At 42.1% G+C, this 22,383-nt stretch overlaps 1 protein-coding gene across 8 annotated transcripts in view; it reads left to right on the top strand.

The window, feature by feature from the left end:
• LOC133478083 (membrane-associated guanylate kinase, WW and PDZ domain-containing protein 2-like) overlaps positions 1-22,383 on the top strand; it is a 109,077-nt gene that overhangs the window by 71,996 nt on the left and 14,698 nt on the right. For all 8 annotated transcript variants that reach the window (XM_061773663.1, XM_061773661.1, XM_061773662.1 and 5 more), the window contains 6 exons: positions 396-517; positions 2,454-2,636; positions 8,549-9,072; positions 11,429-11,597; positions 19,867-19,898; positions 21,800-21,992. In XM_061773663.1, the coding sequence (XP_061629647.1) occupies positions 396-517; positions 2,454-2,636; positions 8,549-9,072; positions 11,429-11,597; positions 19,867-19,898; positions 21,800-21,992 (1,223 nt within the window). The remainder of the gene's footprint in view (positions 1-395; positions 518-2,453; positions 2,637-8,548; positions 9,073-11,428; positions 11,598-19,866; positions 19,899-21,799; positions 21,993-22,383) is intronic.

Here is a 22,383-nt window from a genome sequence, read left to right as displayed (position 1 = left end):
GCTGCCATCTTGTGGCATCTATCAGCTGTCCGTGGCAGGGCTCGCTCGCTTCCCCCCAACAATCGTGACGGAACGCTGTACTAGCATGAAGCTTGCTTTGTTATTGGTGCAATTGAACAAAACATTTACAGCTTACTAGTTTTTGTTGGGAATTAAGAGTTACTTTTCTAGCGCACGTCAGTCTGTTCACATTGCACCAGCCTCTAGTGCCGTCGTGGTTTTTTGTCAGCACCTGGAGTATACTGTGCTGAAAGCGAAATGTAATTTCTAAATGGCAAAAGTTATGTTGTTGTGAAGTCTACACATCAATCCTGTTATTTAAAAAAAAAAAAAAAAAAAAAAAGACGTGACTGTATCTCTCCTATTCTGTGCTAATAGTCCGTGTTCTTTTGCAGTCACATCAATCGCAGGACTCAGTTTGAGAATCCAGTCCTGGAAGCAAAGAGGCGCCTTGAGCAGCAGAGGCAGATGCAGAGTCAGGGCCTCTCCGCTCTCCCGCTGCCCACCATTTACAGAGGTACACCGCACGCTGATGTGATGTTGGTGGAATTGTTGCACAATTACGCGCACAAACTTCAACGCGCACGCGAACAGATGTGGAATCTGATCTACTCACCGGCCGCACCAAAGATTGCGTCCGCCAAACAGGCAAAATAGATTATTGTGGCACGCGCAAGGGGATTGATCAAATGTGAGTTGAATTGCGGTGACTGATTATGCGTCTTTAAAATAGCAAAAGGCAGGCGTAAAGCGGAAGTGACTGCGGCTGGTTTGTTGAGGAGGGAGGCGTAGGCAAAATGATAGCGGCGACGTACATGTAAAGATTTTCGAAATGCCAGAAACAAATATTCTCACAACATATCAGCTATTGGAAAAAATTCATTTTTTGAGCTTCTGAATGATCTAAGAGTTTAATTGTAGCCCTTCACAAGAAGGTGTCGTGCCATATCACCAATGATAAAACTCCGTTCCACTCTGCATTTCGTTGTGAGCAGTTTTTCAGGTGTGCTGTCACTGAAAAGACTAGTTTTCAAATAGTGTTATGCAAGATGGGCAGATACATCCAAGATCCTTTGAGATCAGCACAGGTTTTGAGTAGAAGATAAAGATTAGGGGGTGAATCTCGGCTTGTCATGTCGATTGGGATGGAGAGAAATGCCAACAAGTTGACACTTGAAGAGAGTATGTATATGTATGATATAAAAAAAAAAGATGAGTCAGATCATGCCGTAAATGAGTAACGTCATGTAAAAAAGCCACTAGCGTTCAACTGGAGCCATGCGGTGAGTTGGCGTTGCTCTTGGGGTGTTTCTTGGTTGAATATCTGTAAATAAATGATTTTGCCATCCAAACTCTTCTCTTCTCGGTCTTGTTTTTTTATTGTTTTGTAGTTTGATGTGTCAGAAAAGCAAAAAATATTCTGCTTGACATGTTTCTTTACACCAAAAGCTTGTTTTCTCCACCTTTGGTCAGAAAAGGTGTTTGTTTGTTTTTTTGTGGGTGAAACCAACCCCATGTTTCACTGCTGCTTACTACAGAACAAAAGAAGCTAGAAACAAATTTTTTTTTGTGATGAAAAAAGAGTCTACTCTTTTTTGGGGGGGCGGGGGGTAGGTTTTGGTGCCTTGGACAGAACACAGTTTTCTGTGGGTCTTGAATGAAATGAAAGATACCTTTGCTTCTCCATCACTGTGTTTTTTTGCCCCCCCCCCCAAAAAAAAAAAACCCAAAAAAAAACACAGTGATGGATGGGTCTCCATGCTCCTTCTTGCCTGGGGCCCCCAGAGGGACAAGAAGAGCTTCTGTCACCAACCACACCTGGCAACAACAACAACAACCCCCATGTGGCAACCCCCAGGGGACACACCCATCAGAGACATGAAAAGGATGGCTCCAAACCTAAAATTCAGGGCTGAGGAAACATTTTGAATTAAATGTGGAACGTCCTCAACAACAAAGAAAAGTCCAGTTGCCTCCGTTCGACTTTTGCGGGTAACTCAAAGAGACTACAGAAGTGCAGATGCAGATTGCACCGAGCAGGTGCACATCGATTTTTCATGCTTCTGTGTCCGCCGTCCAAGTCGGGCGAGATGGAAGGGGCAGCCTCGGCGAAGAAAGTATTAGGCAGGGCGGATGCACAATGTCACCGCGTGGAGGGCGGCCGGGCGCGGTAGACAACTGAGAACACGATCACCCCGAAGGCCTTCAGTGGGCTCAGCCAGGCACCGAGATAAGGATGTGCTAGACCATTCCAAAATAAGCTCCCAATGACTCACCGACGTTAGAGGAAAGTTGCACAATATGCGGCAAAGTAATCCCAGTGCAAGAGAACCATTTCTACACACACCACCAGCACGATGCCCCACTCAAATTGCGCTTGTAGATCTGTTATGGACAGCTCAACCGTACAAGAAATACCTTCACCCTCAGGCTTCTGTTTGTCTCTCCCGCAGAAAAGCCGCTGTTCACGAGGGACCCGACCCAAATGAAAGGCACGTTTCTCTCCACGGGCCTGCAAAAGAGCAACATGGGATTCGGCTTCACAATAATCGGAGGCGACGAGCCCGACGAGTTCCTGCAAGTGAAGAGCGTCATTCCAGATGGGCCGGCTGCTCAGGACGGAAAGATGGACACAGGTACTTCAAAATTCTCCAAATCCCTGTAAAGTGAAAAGAAAGGTGTTCTTAATTTGACACGCTCTAAAGCGGCCACACCAGTGGATTATCCAAAGGGAAGATGTATTCTCGGGGTGTTGGCATAGTTGCCGAGCTAACTGCCCGCCATTGAGTTCTTACAAAGAGGGTAAGAACTATTATAACTACTATAACGTATTTCGAAATCTCTGAATTCACTTTACAAGGTCTTGAAGCCAGCTATAGTTTTGTGTCTGTCGAGCAAAATCTAAATTTAAACACTTCATCGCAACGGGTGTCATGCTTCTGCTTCGTAGTACAAATACATATTTATCTTCATTTTCAGTAATGCGCGTTACTTAGGAGGCCCGGTGGGTCCCAGCAGGAGGAGCATCACAATCAGCTTTGGCCGTGGCGTGTCATTTTGCCCACACAAAAAAAGTTCACCCGACAAATTAGAATTCGCTGCATGTGCTATGCCTTGTATTGATTCGATTCGAATGGCAAATTTAAGGTCAGCAAAAACTACACGCACACGCGGTCCTCTGTTCCGAACCTTTTCGAGGTTATGCCGGCGCTCAATGAACGACTATAGTTTACATTGTCCTGTGGCGCAGGAAGACACACACCTGTGTTAGCATCGCGTAGGGATAGAATACAGGGTGTTGCAATTTACGTACGTTGGGGTTACATTGCCACTGTAGGAATGGAATGTCTACAATGGGCAAAGTCATTACTGCGCCCCCAAAAAATAAAACTATCTGGGAAAAATAGATATAACACAGAAAAAAATAGGACAAAAACATAATTATCTGACATAAATTTACAAAAATCTGGCAAAACAATTGACAAATAGACAGTATGACCAACCTTGGACAAAATCTCACGATAAAAATGTAAAATAGTCTACAGGTGAATTAACTATTTTACACGGCGTCATAAGAATTTAATTTATATTTAAAATATATACTATATAAAGTATTGTTTTCAACACAAATATTTACCGTAATTATGACTTTACTACTGGACTAGTCTAGGTTAGGACAGAGTACAGTATGTGATGACTTGAGTACAAATTAAGGTCATGTTGCCACCATAGAACACAACAGAGCTCCTACAACATAGGACTTCATTACTGCCAGAAAATAACTAATATCTGGGGGGCGGGGACTGACAAAAGTATGACCAAAAAAAAAAGACAAACTTGAAACACACCTTGGAGAAAAATAGTGCACAAAGAAAATATATATATCAGTCAGAAAAAACGACGAAAGTTATGGCACATAAATGATAAAAATGGATAAAACTTTGACAAAAGGTTAAAATATATATAAAAAAATTCAAACCAACAAAAATCTGGCAAAAAAACAAACACAGACTATAACGGTCAAAAATATGAAACACCTTGGACAAAAATCAAGCCCAAATATGACAATAAATTCCAAAAAAAAATGCATTTCTTACAAAATAAAATCCCAAAATCATGAAAAAAACCGAGAAGAAAAACTGACCAAAAACAGACAGAAATGTGAGAGTTAAAAATTGAGTGAATTTCCCTTATGAATAAAATATCCGAAAAAAAGAAAAAAATACTCAATCAATGAATAAACAGATTTTCACAGCGTGGTCGTCATATGGCATAGTAATGCATGGTCACTTATTGCTGTGCTTTTTACTTCGATTGTTTTATATTATGGCCTACAAAGTGTTGTTCATACAAATATTGACAACTGCGTCAACGTAGCTTCGTGATTGACGATGCTGCGTTCTGACTTACAAATTCAGATTACGTCGCCCACCGAGTACCCTCTTGCTATGTTTTTTTTTTTTTTTTATGTTACGTTTATTGGGCTGTATTGTGCAAGTTTCACCTCATTTTCAGCAGCGTTGTGCTATTGTACGATTTGATCATTCCACAAACTAGTAATGGGCCCTTGTAGCTGAATGTGTTTTTTCTTTTTACGACTTTATTCAACTAATGAAGCCCATCCTCCTTCCTCTATATCTGTTGCCAGCAGCTTGTTAACTTTAGAATTTTTTATTTTATTTTTTTTTGCTTCTGTGAGTCAAGTAGAGTTCATAAAGTGAAATGATGGAAAAAGTTGATATGATGGATGTTCAAGCGATTCTGGGCTATGGACGTCAGAGAGGTAACGGAGGGGTGAGGAATTTGGTGTTAAAGGGGAAAAATAAAAAGGTTCTGCTTTTGCAAGGATAAGCGTTTGTCCTCAGTATCTGCACTTGTGTTAATAAGGACGGCTCAGGCTAGTTCTTGCAGCAACTTTGAGTTGCAAACCTTGTATGATGCCATTCCAATTTTCCTGGTTTGATCAAAAGCCGAACCCTTTAATCCAAATGTAATAACCTTCCTAGAGATATGAGTGACCCAATTTACAAATCTATATTTTTTTTTTTAGATTCGTCAAGTTTTTTTATTTATTTATTTATTTGTAAACTTGGACTTGCGTGCACAAATTTGAGATACGAGCGCTGAATAATTGCAGTGAACTCAACTCATAACAAAGAGAACACTTCATAACAAGCATCAGTTTGGCAGATAGTAAACAATAATTTTTTTTAAATGACCTTTAAGCTGTTTATTGCCTCTCCCATTTGAAGTTTACTGTCAAAATAAACATAACACAAAGACAATTTCACGTTGTGTATTGAACCAAACCACATAGCTTTGTCTTACGAAGGTCTGCTAGCTTAATGCTAAAGCATCATCCGAAACGCCATTGACGGGCTAACGAACAGCATTGGTGACGTGGTGCTATGACCCTTTAGGTAGTTTTAAGTAAACAGATAATATAACAATAGTCACAGACATATGTTGTTTATCCTCTGTGAAGAATGACTAATATTATTGACTTACTGAGGAGTTGTAACCGTCTCCATGCATATCCATATGTCTGTATTATATTGCACCCAGGTGGCCAAGGCGGACACACCAGAAAGAGCAGAACAATATCCATTGACTTGAAGCAGAAAATGTGGCAAAAATTGTTCATTCATTACGTTCTTTTTAATTTTGTCATTACTCTATATTTGTATAAAGTACAATATCGTAGAATGCTATTATTATTTGTCTCATGAATACCAAGCCAAAGTCAAATCGAGTCTTTCCTAAGTATTTAGCCAACCAAGTCGTAAAATTGCCGACTTCAGTCTGTCAAGTCATGTGACTGGAGCCCCGCCCCTCCGCCTCTGCTCTGTTAGCGGCGTTCGCAAATTCGCAGTGTTTTTAGCGAGCCTCCAACGCGGGCGGCGTGATGACGACGTCGGTCGAAGGCAGAGCGCTCGTGGCTGTTTGCGCTTTGCACTCCCGTGAACTCGCGAGCTGGCCTCACGCCCAGTCTCTCGCTCGCTTGGTGCCTAAACTGCTCGTTTAAGCCTCCATGCTCCGTTCGTCTTTCACTTTCGTGTCGCTCGCTCTCTCTCTCTCTCTCTCTCTTATCTGGCCTCCATCTATCTCCTTTATCTCATTTTTTGTCTCCGTGACTTCCACTTCATTGTCTCCCTTGCATGTCATCTGACACTTCTCCTCTGCTTTTTCAGCCTCAGTGCGTTTTTTTTTTTGTTTTTTTTTTTCCTTGTTCATCCTGCCTCTTTGCACTTCTTGACTTTATTCCTACTTTCTGGTTTGTCAGCCTTTCCCCTCCCAACCAGCCCTCTCCCCCCCCTCCCTCTCTCGCTCTCTCTGTTTTCTGATTTTCTTTCTCCGCAACTTGCTGCTCTCCCCTCTGTGACATTGCCAGAGCTGCTCATAGACACACTTAACAACACACACACACGGGCGCTCCCAGGCTGAAATTAGCTGGCCTATTTGAGCTGAGCGACATTGCTCTCAGGGATTGTGCGTGACGATGCGTGTGACATGTATGTTTGTGTTTGTTTGTAAACGTGTGTGCGCGGCGAGGGCCTCCCGTGGCATGAATCAGAGGATTTAAGGCGACCGCATTTGCAACTACAAAGCACAAATCCATAAATGTCCGCACATAAAACGACTGCAGAGGCCATCCCGTGTTGCCTTGCTGAAATATTTCACTCCCCCCACGCTCGCCGCACCTCAGCCCCATTTTTTTCTTTTTCAAACTCCGTAGGGACGAGTTCAAATTTGTTTTTCAAAATTTTATGGCGATAGTAAAACTTAAAGGAACTGCTACTTTAACTAACACGCATACACAGCAGTAAAAGATACAAAGAAATCATACCAAAAATACTCGCAGGCGATGGTCTCTTTGCTTTGTGGGAACAATGACTGCGACTGGAGCTTAGTAGGGGACCTTCTCTGCCTCTACCGCCACTTAGAAATCCAGAATAAAGCCAATGATATCTTGCGATCGTTTTGCCGATCGCTAAGCATTCAAAATGAAGGAATAAACGTATCGGTGCAGACACTCAACAAGCGAGCGGACCTTCATGGTATTGTACAAGGTGAATTTAATGAAGTCTGCCAAGCACTTGAATCTTTTTTGTCGAATCGAGTGATTTGCACAGACTTCAATGTGTTATAATGAGTTTAAAAGGATGAATAAAGACTCCTAGCGAAATGTTGTCCGGGCATCGCTGAGGGGCATCCTCCCTGCGCGCCACATGAAGTCAGATGACGCTTTTCATAGCTCCACCCGCGGGCACGTGCAACCTTCTGCCGCATTGTGCGCGAGACGCGACTCAAACAGTCACCGTGTCAATCGGGACGGCTGTCAAACTGTTTGTGCGAGGTACTCGCAAAGATTCGTCGACCTTCTCCCTCACCTGTGTGTCGCTCTCTCGCGCGCGTGTGTGTCATCTGCAGGCGTAAGCGACATCCCGATATTCCGTTTTTATGTGACACTTATGCGGCAGACTTTTTACGCGAGCGCTCCCCAAACGCCAGACCGCACAGAAAGTCCTATTTTTCTCGTTCCATTTAACTGAGCGTGTGCCGGATGTCTTTTATTGTGAAAAAGGACAAGATGGCTCTCGCCGTCGCTTCCATCAGCGCCTCTTTCCCACACTTTCACAATATGAACACGACATGCTATGAAAACAAATAGATGCGGCGTAACCATCTGGACTCTATGCTGCTCATTTGTGTCCTCCTTTTTTGGAACCATTTTAACTGTGTTCATGCAAATTTAATGGAACCAATGAGGGCTTGATTTTGTAATGTGCGACTTCACATCTTTAAATCTATACCAATAATGTACTCTTTTCATCATACCTTTTGGCTCTGTGGTGGCCATTTTTGGCCAGTTGAAACACATCACCATTGAATAGTATTAAATGAATTAATCATACAATTTGGGTGAAATGGGTTGCATTGTAGACTTTACATCATTTACAGTTGAGCTCATAAGTTCACATACTGTGGCCAAATTTGTAAGATGTGTACCGTTCTTTAAAGTAAGCATGAGTGATCAGGCAAAACACATTTATTTTATTTTGAGTGGGATTCAAATGAAACTACAAAGCGTTTCAGAATAGCACAATCAATACACAAAACAGCAATAAAGAAAATAATGAGATGATCCCCGTTCAGTCGTATTTTCCCCAAAATTACCAATATTTCACAAGTTCTGCCTAGTAGAGTTATGAGGACTGTATCAAATTTTGGACAAGGGAGCAATTTCGTGTAATATTTTTAGTTTCCGAGAGGGCGTTTGATGGCTTGCTGACGCTATTTGAGTTGAGGAAGTGGACACACCCTCAGCTGATCACGGGGGGAATTGGAAGAGTGGAAGCTGAAGCTGCTATTATTATTGCATAAGATTGCAGTACAATACTGGACTGTCAATTAGAGCATTGATGTGCAGAAAATGGTCAAAATAACAAAAAGTGTATATTGATTTTATTTTTTTCTCAATTTTTTCCAGAGCTGACCGTAAATGATGTATAATGCGAGTGACTGTGTGCGTCCACGTTTCCTTCAGGTGACGTAATCGTGTACGTGAACGACATCTGCGTGCTGGGCACCACACACGCCGACGTTGTCAAGCTCTTCCAGTCGGTGCCCATCGGTCAAAGCGTCACGCTGGTGCTCTGCAGGGGCTACCCTCTGCCCTTCGACCCCGAGGACCCCAACGCGGCTGCCGGCAGCTCCATGACGCCCATCGGGATGGAGCACCGCCCTCTGGTGGTGAACGGCCGCAGCGGCTACGATCCTTACCTGGAGTATCTGTCCCTGAGCTCCCAGCTGCCCGCCCTGGCGCAGGCCGGAGTGTCCCACCCGGGTGACACGCACCTGGACGGCTCCTCGCTGACGCCCGCCACGCCCGGGTCGGCGTCGGCGCTCACGCCGCACGAGGACAACGTGTCCGCGGCCTCTCCGGGGACGGCGGGCGTCGCCGGGGTGACGGCGCAAGCCGCCGAGCTGCTGACGGTTACCATGGTGAAAGGAGCGGAGGGCTTCGGGTTCACCATTGCCGACAGCCCCACTGGCCAGCGGGTCAAACAGGTCAAGTTGAACTAGATTTTCTAGACTTACCTGGCTTCATCCACCACTATCATGTCGCAATTATAGAAACCAATACAATATGAAAACGTGATAGAACGTCAAGCAACTGTGCCATGTACATCATCCGAAGCAGAGCCCAGTTCATAATCAATGCCTATCTAATAATAACATGACGGAAACATAAATATGTGAATAAAAAACATCATACTTACCAGCGATTCTGCTGCTATTAAATGTATTCATGTGTGCAGCTTGCTACGGATTTGTCCAAGTTGCCCGGAGCAAGTTTTGCGCTGACCAATCCGACGACAGAAAAATGCTGACATCAACAAGAATCACTACTGATTCTGAAGGCCCTGGGCAGATTACATTGACGTAGCAACACATAGAGGCTGAAATCTGATTGGACAAATAAATCTAACTTCAACATACACCTACTGGAAGCCGTACAGCCAAGAGAAATGCTACGAAAGGAAAAGAGTAGCCTGTTGGGAATAAATTATAACAATTTCATGGAGCAAATATTAGATATTAGGTTGTAAATGGTTGATAATGACAACCAGTTCAGGGTGTACCCCGCCTCCTGCCCGATGACAGCTGGGATAGGCTCCAGCACGCCCGCGACCCTGGTGAGGATAAGCGGCTCAGATAATGGATGGATGGATGGTTGATAATGATTAGGGCAGAAGAGAAGGTCTTCCTGGGAAATGAAGCACTCTTCAACACTCAACCTGAAGCATTGTTAAAACAGCAGGTTATGTACCGTATTTTCACAACCATAAGGCGCACCGCATTAAAAGGCGCGGTCTCAGTTACGGGGTCTATTTCTGTATTTAACGCATACATAAGGCGCACCGTATTGGTGGGCGCAGGCATGGTAAAACATACGCTAGCATGCATGCTAGCGTATGTTTTTAAAAAGGCACCGGGAGCAAAACTGAGTTCGGTTGTACTTTATTGAAGTATTTAACAAGGCTCACGTTATTTATTTTTTTTATCAATCCTCATCCACAGATCCATCAAAGTCCTCATGTTCTGTATCCGAAATGAACAGCTGGGCAAGTTCTCCATCAAACACGCCGGGTTCCCTCTCGTCATTGTCGGAGTCGGTCTCGTTGCCGGGGGGCTGTTGGGCAATGATGCCGGCGTTTGCCTGCTTCGTTCACTTGCGAACCGTGGATTCGTTGATCTTGAATTCTCTCGCGGCTGCTCGATTCGCATGTTCCGCCGCGTAACTGATAGCTTGCAGTTTAAAATTGCCATTTTCGGGGGTCCTTAGCCAAACCCATGTTGTTTGCATATACCTACTGGGGGCGTGGCTTTAGCGTCCTCCTTCACGCACCCTTCCCCCTTTACGTCCGCATGCTGTCCTCAGTCGCGTCCGCCCTCCCTCTATATAAGCAGCGTGTCGGCAGGAAATGCTCATCAAAGTCACACAACAACGGTTACAGATTTTGGAACTCGGTGCGCACATAAGGCGCGCCGCATTATAAGGCGTCCCGTCCATTTTGGTGAAAATTGAAGACTTTTAAGTGGGCCTTATGCTCGCGAAAACACGGTAAATTCAATTTGTTCTACACAAACTATTGAAAGATAAGTCAAACCAAATGAGCTCAGTCTGCTTGCTCTATTGAATTGCATTGAGCTCACTCCACTTTTCATGCATTCCATTCTGCATCTTTAAATGCTTTATGATGTGACGAGAGCTGATGTTTCTCACATTGTAGTGAGTAAATTATAAAAAAAAACAAAGCATTTGAACCTGAAATCGCTCGATTGTGAGGCACACACACGCTAACCAGTTAACACCGCGCTGCCCGTGTTCGGAAATGTCTCATCGTTTAACACCCTGCCTACATTCCTAAGTGTGACTCAAAAGCCTTTTAATAAGCTCAACAAACAGAATAGTTGAGAATTCTAAAAGAAAAATACATTCTATAGGCAGCACGCTGGAATAGTGGGAAGCACTTGTGCCTCACGGTGAAGAGAACTGGGTTCAAGTCTCTGTTGGAACATTGCTGTGTGGAGTTCGCCTGTTCTTCTCATCGGGTTTTTCCTCCCATAAACATGCTCCGTCGATAAAAAGGGCGCTATAGAAAACTGATGGATGTTTTTTTTTTTTATTCTCATAAATGAAATGAAGCGTTGCAAAACAGTATAGGCCCGTGAGCGGCATTTGAAAACAATAATATATAAAATACACTCAAAATATGAAGTGCTAAAATGACAGGTTTAAACAAAAGGACAAACATACAGCAACATAAAACTGGAAGTAGGATGACGCTCGGTTGGCAAAATAATCCAAATGTGAGCAAAAACGTATAACAGGCTTTTCGGCAAATTTGGACTCTTGCAGGTTCTGGATCCGGGTTCGCAGGCGGCGTCGGGCCTGATCGAGGGCGATCTGATCCTGGAGGTGAACCAGCAGCCGGCGGCGGCGGCCGGCCACGGGCGTGTGGTGGAGATGCTCAAAGAGTGTCCCGTCGGAGCTGAAGCCACGTTGCTCATTCAGAGAGCGGCGACAGGTGAGTAGAGCAGTGACGTGCGCTGCCATTCGAGTCAGATTGAAATGTTTACGACGCAAACAGAGTAGTTGCCATTACATTAGCCGCCTGACATTAACTATGGAAAATGTGGTTGAAAAAAGCCTTCAAATTAGAGTAAAAGGGTAAAACTCATTTTTCAACGTATCCCCTCGACCGTCTCATTTGGTCTACTACTATGGGAACCCCTTCTTTGATTGGCTGACAAGTTTCAGCTAAAAATATCCACCAGTCGCTCGTAAGGGAGAAATTCCAAGACGTAAAATAAGTTGCGAAGCAGTGCTCAAGTAAAAGTCCAGAAAGCAAAAGGTCATGCCAGTACTTGAGGGCCCAGCGTAAAAACATCGTGTCGTCGTCATCCCGATGGGCACTGAAGAGACCTTCAACCTGCAGGCTTGTGTGGTATTAAAAGGTCAAAGACTTTGGCGCTATGAGGCTACAAGAAGCCTTAAATTACATTTTGCGACCAACTGTGACTCGGCAAGGAGAGGAGAAATTGTGGGGAAAGGATGCAAGAAGTCTTTTGTGCTTAAGTCGTCGCTTGGGCGTGCACTGATGATCCATAGAATTTTCAGCCTGTTAGGCCCTGAGAATTTTCAGATAAGAAATATGATGATCTGTAATATGTTCTCCTGGATGATGTGCTCACAGTAAATGAAGACTAGCTACGCAGTTATCTGCTCATTATGCATAATCATGGTCTCTTTTGATCGAGCAGACCTCAGAGGACGTAATTCTATGTCTCTATGGCGAAGTAAATTGTATTCAAACAAAATGAAATAAGAATATAATTTGTATATTACGCAATGGAAAACTGGTGGAACGGTGGGGAAAATGGTTAGCACATCTGCCTCGCAGTTCTGAGGACCAGGGTTCAATCCCCGGCCCCGCCTGTGTGGAGTTTGCATGTTCTCCAGCCTCAAAAAAAAAAAAAAAAAAGTTGTAATGCGATTTAAGAAAATGAATTGAATCTATAATAGTTTACTGTATAAAATGCAAAGTAATAATGTAACTAAATAGAATGTCAAGAAATTAAACCGTTTTTGCCACATTTTTTTGCTTCAGTTCAATGGACATTGTGCTGCTCCTTCTGGTGTGTGTGTGCCTTGGCCACCAGAAGGTAGTATAATCCAGACATACGAATATACGGTACATGGAGACGGTCGCAACTCCTCAGTAAGCCGCAGTAACGGTCGTCGTTCTTCGTGGAGGATAAAGAATTTAGCGTTGGTGTCAGGCACAATCCTCGCATCTGATATGATATATTATTTCAACGTTTCCGTATAGAAAATGAACATTGTGACCGTAAACAGTAACTGCATCCTGTCAAAAGAAGTGAACTATTAATGACGTGTCAAATGACAACTGATATGAAGTCAGATCATTTCAAATGATCGCCGTCTCCACCTGCACCCACTTGAGCCTTAAAGCAGGTTTTGTTCTTCTCGCTTCCAAGAGATTTCAGGCGATGCTGTCGTTCCTTGACACCTGTCACTTGAATTATAATGAGCTGCACTTCGATGCCTTTGATTTCCTGCATATGTCGGGCATGTTCCCGTGCCTGAGAAGCCAAAGGCTTGTGCGGGAGGGAATATGCCCTGAAATAGCAGAAGAGAGTGTGATGCTAGGCTTTGACTGCTTCCTGTCTGAGTGGCCACCTGTGAGCGCAGTGAATACTTTTGGAAAGCCATTGGAGAATTGAGTCCATATCCTTGAGACCCCGCCTCAGAGCCATCATTTTGGAAAAGAAACTATTACGCTCACATCCTGTACACTACTGAAACGCTCCCACGCACACTAATGAAATTATTTTTGCTGAAATACGCTCGTATACTGTATTACACTGAGTATGCAGTATACGTATGGTACAGTGTAGTATAGTACTATATACATTATGCTGAAATATTTTCATACATTATACGAAGTTATCTGTAATTTATAATATAGGGCATGTGAGAGCGAGAGTTTCAGTCGTGTGGATGTTAGCGTTGTAGTTTAGTGTGTGAGAATGTTTGTGTAGGGTGTGTGAGAGCATTTCAGTAGTGTGTGTGTGTGTGTGTGCATCTTTCAGTAGTATAGCGTAAGAGCGTTTCAGTGTAAATGTTTCATTTGTGGGTGTGAGAGCTTTTCAGTAGTGACTGAGAGCATTTCAAATAGGTTGTCATACATTCGTTTCGCATCTCACACAAGTTGATTTTCAGTTCACATTTGCCAGCTAGTTTTTATTGTTTTAAAGTTGTTTGTTTAGTTTTTTCCCCCCTGTGACAAAGTGCCAGTTAATTTGTATTGTTCCCGATGTGACGGCGCAACAATAAGGACGTTTGCGTTTATATTTAATTAGCGGCCCAGGCGCTATCACTCGCTTTCTCGCAAATTTAATGATATGAATGGAAGTGTCAAAAAGAATCAGAAATGCACAAATGGCAAAAGCATGCACAGTGCGTCGCTGACAAGCAGTCAGCCTGGAGCATGCCCGGCATTATTATTGAGCAGCATGTTGGACTGGTGTCAGCAAACTGTTGCCGAATGTGACTCAAGTGATCGTATTGATGTTGTGTGGGGAGTGATAGCAGTGGAGTGCGGAGCAGAGAGAGTCGAATGCGTGCGAGAGTCTCAGATGGTTGAGCAGTCAGTCGAGCATCTCGGGCAGCACGCACGACTCGCCAACTGCCACCTGGTGGTGAAGCATTGCCGGGACACTCAGTGCGGCCTGCTCGAATGAACGCACGCAAGCTCGCGGAGCTGAGAATCGAACCCACGACCTCACAACTGTGACGCAGACGTGCTCAACACTGCACTCATCCACGATGCGGCCAGTTTTTGTTGCCGATGCCAGCCTTTTTTTTTTTTTTTCCCCCCCTCATTTGAGTAGTGAACAGTCTTGTATAAAGTACCTGAAAGCAGTACTTGCGTAAAAGTTCATATAGCTTAACAGAGTGGCGACAACAGCTTGATTGTTCACGATTTTCAAACCTCATTTTAAATACTTTAAAGACTTTAATGACTAAAGTTAATTGTATAAAATAGATGGTCGTCAGTGAAAATGTGCCATTTGGTTCTGATCCAGAGTAGGAGTGTGAGGCTTTTTACAAAGGCCTGCGCTCTATTGAGTGACATTCTCGCTCTGATGTGCATTTGCTTGCACGCAAACAACATGCACGTGCCCCCCCCCCCCCCCAAGGAGGCCATTTCATCCTCTAGCCTTTCCAGTGTTTTTCCTTTATCAAACAAGGGAAGAGAACAAGCCCACAGGGACGATCAGTCTGACACACCAGGAAGTGTTGTGACTCGATTGTACGTGTCTCGCTGCCCTATATGGGATGAAAAAGAGGACAACATCCTTTAAAGCTACCATGCAACACCTTTTATATATATGCATACAGTGTCTGTGTGTGTGTGTGTGTATATATAAGATATATATATATATGTGTATATATATATATATATATATATATATATGGGTGGGACTCAATTGAAAAAAATCATCAAATTATTTAGAGGCTTTGTAATTAATTGAGCTTGACTAATTTGAATTGTATGACAATATTTGTCCGAAAAAGCAACGTTTTAATTGAAAGCGATTTTAGTGGACAACTGAATCAAATGATTGACGCGGACAGGAATACTATTAATTCTGGGAGGGGGGGGGGGGGGGGGGGGGGGTGCATTTAATTGCATTTCAATACAGAACAGGGGAAAAAAACGAATAGAAAATATCATTGGCCAAAATTAAACAGACCTAAAGTTAAAGTGCCATTTCAGGTCATTTTTTTTTTTTTTTTTTTTTTTTTTTTTTTTAAAGAACAGCATTGCCTTTAAGTGGTTTATGTGTTGCAGCTGAAAAACTGGATCCAATGTCAAAGGGTTGAAGTGCTTCAGTGACATGAAAACTCTTTTTTTTTTTTTTTTTTTTTTTTAAATGAAATTTGCCTCCCTTCAGTCCAAGTAGCACCGTTTCATCCCATTCCTCCATTTTGGTCGGCGAGCTCTGACGTGTGCGTCACTGTAATCGCTGGACCAGAAAATCAGTGCACTGACAAAAGATTCCGCTTTTTGCGGAACACAAAATACAGTTAAAATGCAATAATTTCTTAAACTAATTCATTTGTTTGTCGTTAATTAATTGCGATAAATGTATTAAACTCCCATCCACGTGTGTGTGTGTATATATACACACACGCACACACACATATGTATGCGCGCAGAGTGAGTAGCCTGCGACTAAAATGAGTTTGGCTTCCCCGTTCTGGAATATTTCAGGTGAGCGCAGTGGAGGTGTCAGACCTGCACTGCATGCGTTTGTCGGGGAAGCTTTGGCTTTCCCCGTGGCGGGCTCTCTTCCAGAGTTCCGCTGAGCTCCGTCCCCTGATGTGTTCCGCCTTGAAGCCGAGCCAACCGCAAGTGAGAGACAGACGCTCCCGGGCGCCAAAGGACGTGGACGGCGGCGGGCGAAAACCAAGCCGCACGGGCCAAAGCGCTCGGGGAAGCCAGCGCCGTCCAGGGTTCGGCGGGCTCGGTGTGACGCGTTAAAAGTTCTCCACCAGGCACTCATTTGGAATTCAGCCGCACGCCCGTGAGAACAGCGCCACATATCCGGCACATATGCTGATGAATTTGATTAGAATTTAAATGAAGCCTAAATGCCTTGTGTGGGGATGACGCTCCGTTTTAATACGATTAGACAATTGCCGCGTACGGACGACTAATTTATTTTCCTGTCACATTAAGGAAAGTTTCCTATGAATGAGCTATTACAATTCCTTCGGGGCTTTGTGCATTCCCTGGAGGAGGTGCTTCTTAGTCCATAAAACCCTCCACTCGTCACTTACACTCAGATAACTCTGTACACAAAGTACGTATAGCGGTACCTTGACTGACGGGTTTTATTCATTCCAGTCATGACCTAAATCACTCGCATCTCAAAATAACCTTCCCCACTGAAATGAATGAAATGTTTATTTCCCTCCACCTTCCGCCGCCGACCCCGGGTTCTGCCTTTGCATGTCTGCCTGCCTGTCCCCCGTGTCTGTTGGGGGTTCTGCTCCAAAGATGATGAAAGTACGAGTTTCCCGTGTCCGTCACTCTGCGGATCGTGGACAAAGCGTGAGCATCCCTGACCTGCTACCTGTTGATTACGGAGCATTACATTGCTTTGGCTCCAGTTCCCAATCTTCAAAGTCTCACCATCTCAACTGTGAAGTTAACTGCTCACGGTTGCTATTGAAATATTTTACAACTATGCCGTTGGTTCAGTGTGCTGCACTTGGGTCCGACACCACACTCAACCTTTGTCAATTGTCATGTATTAAAAAAGCATACAGTAATAACCTAATAGAATGTAAAGAAATGAACTGCTTTTCCGTCGTTGATTTGTTTTTTGTTTTAGTTTTTCAACTTCACTTTCAGTGAACTTAATCTTCTTCACTGTTTTTTTCACTTTCCACTCACTCACTTTACTGGTTAGTATGTCTGCTCCACACTTCTGGGATTTGGGGACATGCCACTGACAAGCTGTGTTAAATACGTTACATTATGCCACCAAAACGCAGCATGTTGCCAGCATTTTGGAGTGCTTTTTTTTTGTTTTGTTTTGTTTTTTTAACACAATATTTTTTACTATGAAATTTGAAGTGGAAAAAAATACTTAGATTTGCTATAAAATAGAAAATTCCTTTTATTACTATAGAACTGAAAATGTTGAAATGTAATTCATTTATTTTAATTAATTAGTATAAAATGAAAATATTTTTACTTGCGAATTTTGATGCAAATAATACTAAGACTTTCTTTAAAAAGTGAAATGTAAATTATCATTTTTATTATGAAACCAACATGTTTCAAATCATCAATATTTTTGTGTTATTTTGTATTTAAATTTAATTAAGTATTAAAATTGTTTGCTCATCAAAATCTTAAAAGACGAAAAAGAGATATTGTAAATATCAATATGAAATAAATCTTTACATGAAAAATACAAAAATCATTAAGAACACTACATTTAATTTCATTACATTTAATTTATTCATAGATTTTCTTTTACTGGAAAAATACACAACTTTTTTAAAGTGAATAAAACAGCATTTCTTTACGTTTGATATAAACCAAATTTTCTACATAAAAACACTTTATTTACACAGAAAAATACAATAAAATTGAAATAAGTGAAAATTACTTCATTTATTCAAATAACAGATATTTAACATGAAAATACTTGATTTTTACATGAAAAATATCAAAACATGAGTCCTTAATTTCTTCATATTTATTCATATAAAACAAAGATTTTTTTAACGTGAAATGTTTCATTTTGACATCAAAAATACAAAATAAATGAATTAAGTGAAAAATTATGTATTCACATTTATTCAGATGAAACATTTTTAACTAAAAAATATTTTCCATGGAAAATACTTTTTCAAAAAAGAATTGAAAAATACGTCTTCACATTTCTTTATGTAAAACAAAGATATATATATTTTTAATATATTTATTTTTAAATATATTTTCCTTGTGCAGTTCCTACTTCATTCATCCATTGATTAAGTTTCTATACTGCTTGTCTAAGCTGACATTTTTTTTTTTTAAACCCTAACCCAATTGCTACTAAATTCTCGTTGGCCTTTCTATCAGAATACGTATTTTCGGCATCGGGATCCATCGTCGATGCTGCAGGATTGCCGCGCGTCTGTTTGCGCAGATCGAGTTACAAACATGTTGATGCTAGAGAGCCATTGCATGCAGCGCATCTCCTGTGCGTGTACAATGTATGTATTTGGGTCTCAGCTTTACAGCCGTTGCTTGCTCGCCTCCTTTGATTGTGCGGCGTCGCAGGGGAGCTGTGGTGCTGACAACTAGTGTGCTCCCCACTTCCTACACGCGCATGAAATATAACTCACGCAGAAAACTGTTTGTGTGTGTGTGTGTGTGTGTCTGCGCGCGCGCGTGCGTGTGTGTGGGAGGTTGTCTGTGCCTTCGCCCGCAGCTAATGATGTAATTATGTAGAGAACAAATGCAACAGCGGTGCACATTAGGGAGCTTTTCACAAACAAAGACAAAACACAGGAATGGAAAATCCAACTTTGCTGTACATATTAGGACATCCCCACCAAGACACAAGATTTGCAATTGTATACATTTTTGACACTGAAGCTGCAACTCATAGAATTGACTTAAAAAACTAACAATTTGAACTGAAATTTTAAAGTAAGTCAAATCAAGTAAAATGTACCGACAGTACTGCTAACCTTATCTGTTGTAAAGATATTAAGTCAATGTTACTTGATTACATTCATGGAGGAAAATAACTTAAATTTAACAAATCTTACGTCTGTAATATTCAATGTTATGACATATTCAGTAAATGCTACCTTACCTAAATACAGAACGTAAGTATATGTTAATACCTGCGATATTAAAATTTATTCTTGGAAAATTACAATTTTGATCAGAGAAGATGACATTTTCTCACAATATTGCAAGTGTAGTCTTGTAAAATGAAGATATGTTTTCCTTGTAAATCTTTTTTTCCCCCCTTCTTCATATTATATCCTCGTAAACCTTTTTTTCTCATGAATGCTTGGTGGAGTTTTTTGTGACAAAATTGTGATTTTATTCTTTAAAAAAAAAAAAAAAAGGCTTTCTTGTAAAATTACAACTTTGGCTCAAAAAATACAAAATTTTGACTGTTCAAGACCCGCAGAATAATGTTCTGTGACAGGTTTCCCCCAAAACACTGGTTTCTGACCAACACGTGTAGAAAACAAGCTTTTTGTGAAAAGTATTTCTGATGCTGTTGTTTGGCTTTTGTGACACCTCAAACTATAAAACAACAAAAAATGAATGTCTGTGGCTTTTTTTTTTTTTAACATGGCATTCGTCATTCACCCCATTCCATGTCATCTTCTCACGATCGTGACACACACTTTCTACTACCTACCGCAACACATACTGTGTTTATAGCATACATATACTTATTCCGTTTGAGTGTCATGTGCCTAAACTTGTCCGACTTCCAGCGTGTTTCCATTTCTCTCCCTCATAATTGACGTGACAAGCCGAGATTCACCGTCTAATCTTTCTCTTCCACTCAAAAGCTGTGCTGATCTCAAATTCAAAGTGATCCAACGCTGCCATCTACATGAATCTGTTTGTCATTACAGTTGTTTACAAACAAGTCCACAGCAGCGGATGAGTTAATTGCGTGTCAAACAGTTTCCATTTGTGATATTCTTTGTCTCTCTTCCCTCCTTAGGCCACATCTCTCCATGGAAGGCCTCCAAACAGGTACGACGCACGGTTACGTGATGTTTTCGGCTGGCGGCTTGCAGCACTGAAGCACGTTCGAGGCACAAAAGCGGTGCCGCCTCAGAGTTGTTAGAGGTTTCGCGTTATGAGCGAATGAGGAGGCGGTGCCTCCAATTTGCGCAACACTCTTCAGATTTCACACTGCACCACACTCTGCAGTCACCACCCATTCATAGCACTAACGCGGAATATTCAGCGCCTGATGAATCTCTTCTCTGTGGATATGGATTCGATTCATTATCGTATCTGCGCCCGGCCAAGTGGCTGTTTGTCTTTGCGGCATACTTGAGTGAGTGAAGCTAAATATATATAGTAACAGGCACTTGGAGGGTGACACGATTCCTTGAGTGGCAATCATCCATCATCCAGATGAGCTGTCTGGACTTGACGTCTTTGCGCTTTCTTCACATTCTAGGATTGAAACTTGACTTGAACTTGTTTGACTGACCGGTTGCAGAGAGACCATTTATCATCCATGAAGTCCTTCTTTGTCCTCGTGTTGACTTTACCAAAGTGTGTCGGTCGCTGCGAGTCGAAAACTTGGTACAATCATCTGCAACTTTGTTCGTGTAGGGAGCTGCATAATTGAATGACATTCACCTGTTTTGTCAACATACTTTACAAGCTGGTGAAGCCACCGTGGCTACTTCCAATCAAAATGGCCGACTTCCTGTTCAATTTCAGGCTCAGCTCCTTGTGACTTTTTCGTCCTGCTGTGATCGACATGTCCACTAAATTACGTAGTGATTGACATGACTGGTGTTCGGGGCACATTTTTTCAAACTTTCCAGGGGGCGCTAATGAGTTAAGAGACTTCGATGCCATGCTCCGCCCACATGATACTGTATGCCATAGGGAAAGAAAGCTTGGCAATTTAACGTCGCTCATGGGTCTAGGATTGCTTGGTCTTCTCTGCTACGAAGCAACCACTGCACCAATCAATTGTAATGAATCAATAAATCATTACAATGATCATCAGGGGTGTAATGCTCCATTGATCGGTGTACATTGCATGACGATAATAATCAACAAACAGCAGAATATCAATATGAACATCATCCTTTGTCCCTCACAGGGGAAATTCATGTGCTTAAGTGATTAAGACTTTTTTGTTTGTTTGTTTGTTTTGTTGTTGTTTTTTTTTGCTTCCACCCTATTTATGAGATAAATTCTCATAAAAAAATATAACAAAATACAGTATACACTCAGCGAACATAGATAGATAGCTAGAGAGAGGGAGGAGAAATCTAGCTAGGTAGTTTGCTGGTTAGAAAGCTAAGCTAGGCTAACTAGCTTTGTGACCAGTGAGCCACCAAGCCGGGATTCTTAGAAGAAGCTAGACCTACTGTAACTAGATAACTACATGCTAGTTAGCTAAATATTAGCATGTCCGCTGTGCTTTCCACCCCATTTTCTTTGATTCTTCTGATACATTATCAATATTTTTATTTTTATGTACTTGCCGTCTTCCTTTTGTATCAAACTAGGTCTTCCCGAGTTTGGACACTTGGGTCAGAAAGAAGACATTGAAATGCGGAAAATTACTTGTATTGTTTTGTTTTCTTACTGCGCTTTCGTGAGCTAGCAAGTTAACCTAGCACTGTGCTTTCGTTAGCTCGATAGATAGATGGGGGGACGGATAGAAATTGAAAAATGTATTTGTTTTAATTCTTCACAATAATTGTTCAATGAGATACTGTAAATGTATAAAAAAAAAAAATAATTATGAACCAATTTTAAGAAGAAAAAAAATCAATGCAACAAATACTGTATTACAGGACTCTCAGATAACGTCAATGCTCAGTGGTCTGGATTAAAAAAAAACTACGCGATATGCTATTGTTACCTATATTCTTAAATATTGATTGTTTTCTTTGCAGTTACCTGACCAGTGGGACCCGCACGGAAGCCCCCAGGCCAACCTGTCGGGTCCTGTCCTGCCTCCGGGCACGCCCTTCCCCAACCAGCCCCAGCACCGCACATCCGTGCCGGACTCCACCGAAGGCTTCGACCTGAACAAGCCGGATCCGTACGACCTTTACGAAAAGTCCAGGGCTATCTACGAGAGCCGACGTGAGTTTGCTTGTGTCAAAGCGTCGTGGGAGACGGAGGGGGCAGCCAATCAAATGCGTCGCTGGGTCGTTCCACAATTGGAGGGCCATTTAGGCTCCAACATTTTAGAAAAAAAATGACATTTTATCATTTTTCGTTATGTTTTCAAGAAAAACTGGTGTTAAAAAAAAAAAAAAAAACCCGAAGTTGATTCATCCCGCTAAACCATCAACAGTACACTTTTTATTGGATATATTTTTAATCATATATTTTGCTGTGTTTGGCACAACCCTCAGTCAGATACTGAGGCACCAAGTAGCGCTGAATAAATCATTTTCAATTAAATGTTGAAAGTTCTATTTTATTTGTCCACTAATTTGGTTTAAGTATTTATTTAAGTACAGTACCAGGG

The sequence above is a fragment of the Phyllopteryx taeniolatus genome, chromosome 5 (assembly GCF_024500385.1).
Source record: "Phyllopteryx taeniolatus isolate TA_2022b chromosome 5, UOR_Ptae_1.2, whole genome shotgun sequence".
Classification (NCBI taxonomy): Eukaryota; Metazoa; Chordata; class Actinopteri; order Syngnathiformes; family Syngnathidae; genus Phyllopteryx; species Phyllopteryx taeniolatus.
This window is presented reverse-complemented; position numbering and strand designations above follow the sequence as displayed.